The sequence below is a fragment of the Fukomys damarensis genome, unplaced genomic scaffold (genome assembly GCF_012274545.1).
Source record: "Fukomys damarensis isolate Sample0158 unplaced genomic scaffold, DMR_v1.0_HiC HiC_scaffold_36, whole genome shotgun sequence".
NCBI classification, from domain to species: domain Eukaryota; kingdom Metazoa; phylum Chordata; class Mammalia; order Rodentia; family Bathyergidae; genus Fukomys; species Fukomys damarensis.
The window spans coordinates 43,980,123-43,990,260 of NW_022900948.1; the positions used below are offsets into that span (position 1 = coordinate 43,980,123).

The window sequence follows — 10,138 nt, forward strand, 5'->3', positions numbered from 1 at the left end:
AAAAAAAAAAAAAAAAAAGAGAACATGATGTTGTACTGGGTGTGGTGGCGCACGCCTGTCATCCCAGCACTCAGAAGGCTGAGGCAGGAGGATTGCCAAGAATTGGAGGCCGGCCTGGACTACATAGCAAGACCAGATCTCAAAAACCAAAAAAGAACCAAAAGAACAGGATGTTTGATCAACTAATGGACAGAATCTGCAAAAGGGCCCCCTAAATGACCTCACGTGGACCCCATGCCCCATTATAATCCCATCTGCCGGCCTCACAGCCACGAAGCACAGCTTGTGTATGCATCTGGATCTGAAGTGGGGGACAGTGATGTGGGGTTCAGCCGTAAGCCTAACAGGGACCCTGTGGGCCTGGCTCCCCGTTCCCAGCAGTGGGTGCAGCATCCAAGGAGACAGCAGGCAGCGGTACAAGTTCATTGTAAAACACAAGATGCTATAAAGAAGCCACTGTGAAGGAAAAACCAGTCCTACTTGTTTTCTCTTTTTGGTACTGTGGGGGATTGAACCCTGGGCTTTGTGTATGCTGGGCAAGAGCTTTGCCACTGACCTACCTGTATCCCCAGCACTTTTATTTTTTATTTTAATTTTTTGGTACCAGGGATCTAAGTCGGGTCCTTGCACTTGCAAGGCAGGCGGCAGAATCACTGAGCTAAATCCCCCCGCGCCCCGCCAGCACTTTTATGAGACAAGGTCTCATTAAATTTCCCAGGCTGGCTTCCAACTGGAGATCCTCTCGCCTCAGCTTCCCAACTTATACAGATTGCATTTATGCACTACCACACTCCACAGGTCCCATGTTTTTGTAAAGATACAAGCCCCAAATTTTTTTAAAAAATTGTGGTACTGAGGGGCTGGGGATTTGGCTCAGTGGTTCCACCACCTGCCTCGCAAGTACCAGGGCCTGAGTTTGATCCCTGGTGCCAAAAAAAAAAAAAATCAAATAAATAAATAAATTGTGGTACTGAGGCATGAACCTAGGGCCTCACCTGCTCAGCAAGTGTTCTGCTGCTGAGCCAGATCCTCAGCAGTTTCCATATCTTCCGTTTTATTCTTTTAAAAATTTTTAATTAATTTTTGTTTTTTGAGACAGGGTCTCGCTATGTAGTTCAGGCTGGCCTTGAGCTCACTATGTAGCCCAGGCTGGCCTCAAACTCGAGGTGATCCTCCTGCCTCAGCCTCCTGTGCTGGGATGACAGGTGTGGGCCACCATGCCCAGCCTCCTACATGATACTTTAGATCACCTCTAGATTACTCCTGACACCTAACATATTGAGAGGCAATGTTGTTTACAAAATAATGACAAGAAGAAAACAGGCTTGTATACGTTGAGTATAGAGGTGATTTTTTTGTACCGGGGATCGAACTCAGGTCCTTGTGCTTGCGAGGCAGGTGGCAGAGCCACTGAGCTAAATCCCCAGCCATTAAAATATATTTTTGATCTGTAGCCAGCTAAACCACAGGTGCCTGGAACCCACTGAGGCACAGGGTCTGGTGTGGCCCCAGGGGCCCAGGCCAAAGGCTAGTGCAACCAGCCATGCCTCCTTCCTGCCAACTCCTTCAGGGGTTTCTAAGCATCTCCAAGGAGAGCCAGGCGCTGAGGCTCGGAACAACAGTTTGTCCCATGACCAAGCAGATGAAAAGCTCAGACTGGAGACCAAGCCCGCACCCTGAGGTCTTCCCTCTCCTGGACACCAGAGTCCCAGTTGGCCCAAGCCTGGAGGAACACCCACGCCCCTCCAGGCCCATCACTCACCAGGGGTTGTGCTCCGTGCCCTCCAGTCTGCGGGCCTGCAGGCGTCTGGCCATGGTGAGCTGGGGGCAGAGCGAATGAAGGTCAGAGTTGGCTGGGGTGACTGCTGGTGCCAGAGAGCTGCCTTCAGGACACAGCCACACCCTGCTACTTCAGGGAAGAGAGAGGAGGGGAGATCCCAGCAGGCGGGTGGGAGGCCACAGCCTGCTTTTCTGGCCTGGCCCCTCACCGGAAGGCTCCGCCCAGCCTAAGCCCTACTTCTCACCTGTGGGTGGAGTCTCCAGGCCTAGATATGGAGGGTTCCCACGAAAGGTGAGGGGGAAGCAAGGGGGGTGGAGGTCACTAACAGGGGACCTCTTCAGGCCTGTCATTTAACTTCAGAATGACCTAGCTGGGCCTAGGTCATCTGTTTTACAGATGAGAAAATTGAGGGGTTTGGGGCGGAGGGATGTAGTGACACCCAAGAAAACACAGTGAGACACAGGCCTGTGACCCCAGGCTGCGTACTCACTGAGAGGACGCACTCACAGGCCTGGGGGGCTCGGGGGACTTGGCTCCAGCCCACCACTCCCTTCCCAGAGGCCCTTCCGGGCCGGCTCTCCCACAGGGCCTGACAGGCAGCAGGCAATCAGCCTGCCTTGGCCAGGCGATCTTGGCCAGGGACTGGGCTCCTCCTGGCCTCAGTCTCCCCTCAGCTTGACAACAGCACGACCTCTGGGTCTGTTGCTCCCCAGGGCTGGCCAAGGCCAGGTGGCTCATGGGTAGAAGAGCAAGGGCTCTCATTCTTGGCATTGAGTTCGATCCTCGGTACAAAAAAAAAAAAAAAATTTATCAAAATGTCTGCAAAGCTCCCTTCTGGGGGTTGGGATTATAAAGGTGATTTTGTTTCCTGTGTCTGCTTTTATGTTTCCCAGTGTTTTTTGTTTTTTGTTTTTGTACTGGGGATCAAACTCCAGTCCTTGGGCTTGTAAGGCAGGTGGCAGAACCACTGAGCTAAATCCCCGGCCCTCCTGGTGTTTTTGTAGGAGGACCATGTTATTTGGATTTGACATGTTGTTTCACGTTGCATTTTTTCAGAATTCAAGTGTCTTGTGATCCAGCCTGACTGGCACTTCCTCTGGCTAAACCCCGAGGCGCAGCCAGTCTTAAAATCAGTAGCATCTGGATGGACTGACGCACCCCATCCAAACCAGCACGCTTCAGTGAGGAGACTAACTTGAGGAGGTCTCGACAGCAGGTGGTTGTGGATGGAGGCGGAGGTCGGGAAGAGGGAATCAGAGGGAGGCGAGGAGGGTGCAGAGCTCAGACAGGGAGAACCACTGAAGTGAGTGGAGTTGGTGGGGTCTGGGAGTCGATGGAGACGGGGCTGCCGGGAACACAGGGTGTGCGACATCCTGACCTTCAGGAGTGGCGTCCAGTGCTTAGATAATGAGGAGACAGTGCTTGTCCTTGGGTTATTGTGTAAGCAAAGTGGGGGAGCATCTACTGCAGAGGGGCTGCTGGGCTGTACCTCAGGGATGACAGGGAGGCAGCAGCAGTGCCCTCGCTGACTCAGTGCAGAGATACAAGTTCCAGATTAGAGAAGCAAGGGCCAGGCAGAGCAACTGGAAGGCTGCAGTCAGGGAAGACTTCCTATAGGAGGAGGCTCATGCATAGCTCCAAAGCCAGGACCAAGCCAGACCCAGGAGCCCCAGACCATGCAGGAGGCACAGTGCTGGGATCAGGCACTTACAGTCTGGTGCAAGCACCGCATGAGTGGGGTGCCAGCCTTCCTTCCTTGGAGGAGCCCCACCAGGGGCACACAGATGGCTGCTGCATTCCAGAACATGTCCCTCAGATCCTGGGCACTGCTGACTTCCCCTCCAGGCCCAGAGGAGGAGGAAGAGACAGCCTGGGCCAGAAAATGGCTATAAGCTCAGGACTTGGGTCCCCCACACAGAGTTCTAACAGCAACAACAGTGTGTCACTGTGCACCAGGCACCTGGCAAATGCGCAAGTGTTCCACAAAGTCATCACAACCCTGCACACACACACACACACACACACACACACACACACACACACACACACAGATTTCTCTGTAACTGGAGTGATCTTTTCATATCCCTTCCAATGAAAAACAAAATGACTCAGATGAGGATCGCTGACAGCTGCTAGCATCACAGAGGCATCAACCCAACATCATATTCTGGAAACACAAACATGAGGGCCCGGGGTTTTGGCTTGTACGACCATAAAAGTCTGGTTTCAAGACCCCCCACACACACTTAGCCAAAGTAACTCCATTTTAATCTAGAAAGCCATCTGGTGTCAGGCCTGATCCCCGATGAACCCAAGCAGCAGGAATTTGCTTAGTTTGTTTGGTTGCAATAAGGGCAGAGACAGGCAGATGGGAGAAAAGCCACTCCAACCTCAAAGAAGAACAACAGGAGATTCTATATAAATAAGAGAAGCACACCACATTCCTCAGAGCACTGACCTCTCCTTGAACTAGCCCCTCCCCAGCCTAAGGTAATCTTCCCTCTTTTGCAAGAGCCCCGGCAACATCCAATACATTTAGAATATTAGAAAAGAAGCCAATAGGATAGAGTGAATTTCAAGCCACCATAACCCTATAAAATTAGACTAAATAAGTGGGTAGGGGCTTCCAGTTTGTAGCAGCTGTGTCGGTGACACTGGAGGTCCAGGCTCGAGCTTGCAATAAACTCCTCATGTAATTGCATCGGACTTGACTCCTTGGTGGTCTTTGGGGACTTTGCGATCTGGGTACAACATTTGGGGGCTCGTCCGGGATCCCCAAACACCCAAGGACTCCCTCCAGAGGAGATCGGCCTGCAGAATGTGCACATGTGAGTGTCTTTTTCTTTTTGTTTCATTTTGTTGATGTTCTGATATCTGAAACCCGTGGGCCTTTTCTGAGCTGGCTGAGGGTCATGGGCAGATGTGCCTATATGGGGTCCTGAAAGACGTTTCTGATCCTTCTGAATTTGACTTCGCTCCTGAAACTGAGTGGGGAGGAATACTCCCGCTCCTGAATCTGAGCAAAGTCCTGAACCCGAGAGCAGCAGGTTTTCTGCTCCTGAATCTGAAGTGGGTCACTCCCATGCCGGCACATACACCACCGCCTTGGTTTTGTTTTGGATCCATTTAGTGTCTTTTGGTGTCCTTTGTGATTGTGTGTCTCCTTATTTTTGTTTGTGTTGATTGTGATGGACGTTAATAAAATGGGACAGTCCCTGACTATGCCCCTTTCCTTGATAATTGAACATTTTAAAGATGTGAAAGCTAGGGCACATGATCTATCAGTGGAAATTAAGAAAGGAAACTATCAGACATTAAGTGATTCTGAATGGCCAGGTTTTGGTGCGGGTTGGCCATTAGGGGGAACTCTAGATTTGGAGACCGTGCAAAAAGTTAAAAAGATTGTTTTTCAGAGCCACCTGGACCAAGTTCCTTACATTGTTGTTTCGGAGGACTTGGTCTTGAATCCACCTCCATGGCTGTGGTCATTTCTGCATTCCCCTCCGAGGACAGCCCACATACTTGTCTCAAAGGCTGGAAAAAAGCCACTGAGAGCACCAACTACCAAACCAACTGCCCCTATTTACCCTCCTTTGCCTTTACAGGGAGAAACAGACCTGGAACTAATTTTCCCTCCTCCCCCTCCTTACTATGCTCCTCCTGCTCCTCACCCTAACCCTAATCCAAACCCTGACCCGAATGCTGTTTCCAAGGAGGACGCTCAAGCTGTTATTGTGGATCTACCCCCCTCAGGGGGACCTGCACAGAACACCAGAGGCGGGCTGCCTCCCCGCCTGGCCCTGCTGAGAGTCGCAGCGGACGCTGATGGTAATCAGGATATGCATTACTGGCCCTTCGCCACCAGTGATCTTTACAACTGGTGCACACAACATGCTAAATTTTCTGACAACCCTAAAGATCTAGTTGAACTAATAGAAACTGTGTTTTTCACTCATAAGCCTACAGGGGATGATTGTCAGCAGCTGCTTTGTGTGCTCTTTACCACAGCAGAGAGAGAGAGAAAATCCTGATGGAATCCAGAAAACTGGTGCCTGGAGATGATGGGGAACCCACCATTAATCCTGACTTTATTAACCAAGATTTTCCCTTATCCAGGCCTGATTGGGATTACAACATGGCAAAAGTAAGAAGCGGCTCCGGGTCTACTGCCAGACTCTATTGGGGGGTCTCTGTGCGGCTGCCAAGAGGCCTACTAATTTATCTAAGGTAGGCAGTGTACAACAAGGTAAAGAAGAGAGCCCATCAGCTTTCCTAGAAAGAATTCAAGAGGCCTTGCATAGATTTACACCCATGGATCCAGAGGCCCCTGAATCTAGGGCAGCAATAGTTATGGCTTTCATAAACCAGGCTGCACCGGACATCAAAAGAAAACTTCAAAGAATAGAAAGGCTAGGGGAAAAGAGTGTGCAAGATCTAGTAGTAATAGCAGAAAGAGTCTATAATAATAGAGAACCATCCGAAGACTGCCAAAACCGCAGACTGGCACGTGTGTTAGCAGTGGCTACTGTAGGAGAACCTAGGCAGAGAAAAGAAAAGCTAAAAAAATTAGCAGAAGGTCAGGATAAAGACAATTCTCAACAACCAAGAAAAGAGACTTAGACAAAGACCAATGTGCTTACTGTAAAGAAAAGGGCCATTGGGCCAGAAACTGTCCTAAGAGGTGCCCAAGGAAAGCAGTCCCCGTCCTGAGTCCAGGTGGGAACGAGAGTGACTGGGGAGACGGGGCTCAGAACCCCTCCCTGAGCCTAGGGTAACTCTCAGAGTGGAGGGGAAACCGACTGAATTCATGGTAGACTCAGGAGCCGAACATTCAGTGCTACTAAACCCCTTAGGAAAAATATCAAAGAAAACCTCTTGGGTACATGGGGTGACAGGCATAAAGACATATAAATGGACCACCCAAAGGACAATAAATCTGAGCAATGGGAAAGTGCAACATTCCTTTATGGTGATTCCGAATTGCCCCCACCCGCTACTGGGGAGAGATTTGTTAACTAAATTGGGAGTTCAAAACCATTTCAAGCCGGATGAGGCCCAAGTAACAGATAAGGAAGGAAATCCAATTCACATCTTAACAATTGGGCTTGAGGACAAATATAGACTGCTTCAAGACCCCCCTCCTAAGATATCAGACAAGAGTGAGCAAACTTTATGCTAAAAGTGTTTCCTCAAGCATGGGCAGAAACAGGAGGGGTCAGATTGACTAAGCACCGGGCACCAGTGTTCACTGAAGTTAAACCAGGTGCTGAACCTGTCTGCGTCCGCCAGTACCCCATGCCGCTGGCTGCCTGAGAGGGAATTAAGCCCTATATTAGGAACCTGCTAAAACAAGGAATATTTAGGCTATGCCAATCTGCCTGGAATACCCCTCTATTTCCTGTAAAGAAACTGAATTCTGATGGCTATCGACTGGTCCAGGATCTCCGGTATGGCGAGCCATTATGGTGAGCCTTGACACAGGCCTAGCCATGATTGAACTTTGAGTCACCTCGCTGGCACAGATGTGCTCTCGCCCATAGCCATGGGCGAGTTCAGCTAGTAGCAGATGTAACCCATAATGGTTGTTATTGATTCCCTCTGGAATGTGTGGGCGGTACTCTCGCTCCCGTGTAGCCCTCGCTCCCATGCAGCTGGAGAGTATAAAAGGAAGAGGTTCTGTAATAAAGCAAGCAACATAAGAAGAAAGGTGCCTCCCGTCTCTCTGTCCTCATCCTTTCAGGTTTAGGACCTGCTGGCGGGATCCTGACATCGCGGCTCGCGACAAGTGGCGCCCGAACAGGGACCTGAAAGGATGAGGATATGCAATCCCGGACCCAGGTCGAAGGTAGTGACGGTGCTCCGGAGGACTGACCGCTGCGCCTGATCCATGCAGTAAGTCTACCGTTCACTTCATGAACTCCGGACCCAGGTCGAAGGTAATAAAAAGAAAAAAAATAAAATAAAATAAAAAATAAAAAAAATAAAAAGGTAAAGAGAAAAAAGTGAGAGAAGGTAGAGAGTGTCAGGTCCATTAGGGAAGAAAAAAAAAGAAAGAAAAAATGGGACAATCAGAATCCAAAAGTTATCTAGCAAATTCAATTCAGAGCCTACTGAAGGCACAAGGAGTAACAGTTGAGAGGGCAAGATTAGAGGCCTTTGTTAAGATTCTGGACACAGTTTGTCCATGGCTATGTGATAAGGCAGAAATAAATACTGAAGTATGGGAGACAGTCGGAAACCAGTTGGATGAAGCCCTTCTGGCCGAGCCTAATCGTTTTCCAGAAGGTGCTCCTTTTTATTGGGCTTTGTTAAATGCAGCTCTCAGGACCCCAACCGAAAAGGAAATCTTGGAAGCCTTAGAGAAGGCGCATGTAGGGTTAGAACAAGTTAGAGAGGAGCGCTCTCAGACTTCAGAGCCCCCTGAATCTGGAGAATGTCCCCTTTCACTTACAAACCTGGCTCAACTGCGCACTATTAATCAGGAGCTCAGTGAGGAACTTCAGCTGAGGCAGCAGATTTCATGCCTCTCGAGCAGACTTGCGTCTCTTCATGCCTCAGAGGCCAGGCCTACCAATGAGACCAATGGTAAAGACCCCATAACATCTGAAGGGTCTCAAGGCATAGCATCTCCTTTACAAGAGGCTCTTAAACGCGCCGCAGCACAAGGGGAGGAAATCTTTAGACTATTCCCCGTCATTCAGGTAGAGGGACCCCAAGGGCCGATTAGAGAACATCGCCCTCTTGAATTCAAATTGGTAAAAGAATTAAAAACTGCTGTAAATCAGTATGGCACTGCAGCTCCTTTCACTTGTGCTATCCTGGACTCCATTACTGGATCCTGGCGAAACACCAAGTGATTGGACTGCGGTCTGCCGCACAGTTCTTTGGGGAAGGGGTTTTTGCTTGTGTTTTTCCACAGAATGCTGATCAACCATGGTGGATCCCGGAGCATTTTATCAAACAGATTAATGCAAGCCGTGAAAAGGACCAAAGACAATTTCCCGGTGTTATTTCGTGGGATGTTATTACAGACTCTGTTAATCCCTTAAAGATAAACATTGTGAAGGCTCCTCCTAAGAGCTAATTCTTCCTGCTTTTCCATCTTATGTGCTTTTTCATACTTTGCCTATCATAGTAAGTGATTATTTTTTACATCCACAAATAGAAGGTTAATAGTAAATGAGACAGAAAAAATATTAGGAAAGCTATGACTAAGAGTTATGCTTTTGCATCTTGTAAAAAAAATAAAAATAAAAAAAAAATAAAACAGGTAAAGAAAGATATACAAGACCAGAAGGCCTAAGTATATAGAGAAGATATATGGAAATCATATAAAAAGGTTTACATTTACAGTCAAGAAGAGCTTTCATTCCTTTAACCCTAATTCTACAAGAGATCTCTGTTAATTTTGATCTGCAAAAATTCTGACTAGTCATAACAAAAAGATTTTATAGTTCAATTGGCCAAAGACCATCTGAGTGCACTCGTTAAAATTGTCTTATGTTTGTCTGTCTTAAGTGTTATGTTTGTCCTAAATGTTCAAAGATGTTTGTATGTTCTTGATCAAAATGATGTCAAATATAGATTGTTGATTTCTATAACCTGGCTTTATAGGATCAAATTTTTTTTAAATATAAGTAAATATAAATCTTTAAGTTTGGATATGCTCCTGTTGATAAAGAAGCAGCTGCTCAGAAAATTTATTCTGATCTTTGTTCACTAATGGGAGCCACCAAAATAATTTTTTATAGCCTTATAAAAAGATATATCTTGTTAAATATGTTGGGAATATTTTGTTGGTTATCAAAGCTCTGAATTGTAGAAATGTTATTGTAATATGTTTCTGATGGTTATTTTCTGTTTAAAAAAAAAAAAAGATCCTGTTGATACAAAGCCACATTACAGGATATAAGAATTCATATAATTATAATAATTATTGCTACTTTTTTGGCATACAAAATGTACTCCTATTGTTTGACCATGCAGGTTTTCCAGCATATTGTTTATGAGAATAACCTTTTAGTCCAGGTATTCTCCCTTCTCTTCTGCTCCACCTACTTATGGTTACAGGTATATTTATAGATCTGCTACTATCCCTGAATAGCTTGAATCTGGAGACTGGATTGGGACCCAAACATTGAAACAGCAGAAAGAACTCCAGGATGTGTCTTGGTGCACAAACGGAGACTTTATTGTCCAGAACAAGGATTCATTGGAACTGGTTTGGCTATATTTCAGCAACAAATGGACTTATTAAACAAAGAAGTTGAAGGATTGTGGTTGCATACTCGATTGGACTGTGACCCCAGATTTCAACAACTCTGCCTTACTCCCTTTCCTGTCAAAAACCATTCTGAG

At 47.3% G+C, this 10,138-nt stretch overlaps 1 protein-coding gene across 4 annotated transcripts in view; it reads right to left on the minus strand.

The window, feature by feature from the left end:
• Positions 1–10,138, minus strand: part of Kyat1 (kynurenine aminotransferase 1) — a 30,730-nt gene that overhangs the window by 9,123 nt on the left and 11,469 nt on the right. For all 4 annotated transcript variants that reach the window (XM_010627335.2, XM_010627334.3, XM_010627333.2 and 1 more), the window contains exon 2: positions 1,763–1,821. In XM_010627335.2, coding sequence (XP_010625637.1) covers positions 1,763–1,815 — 53 coding nt within the window. In that variant the 5' untranslated portion in view covers positions 1,816–1,821. The remainder of the gene's footprint in view (positions 1–1,762; positions 1,822–10,138) is intronic.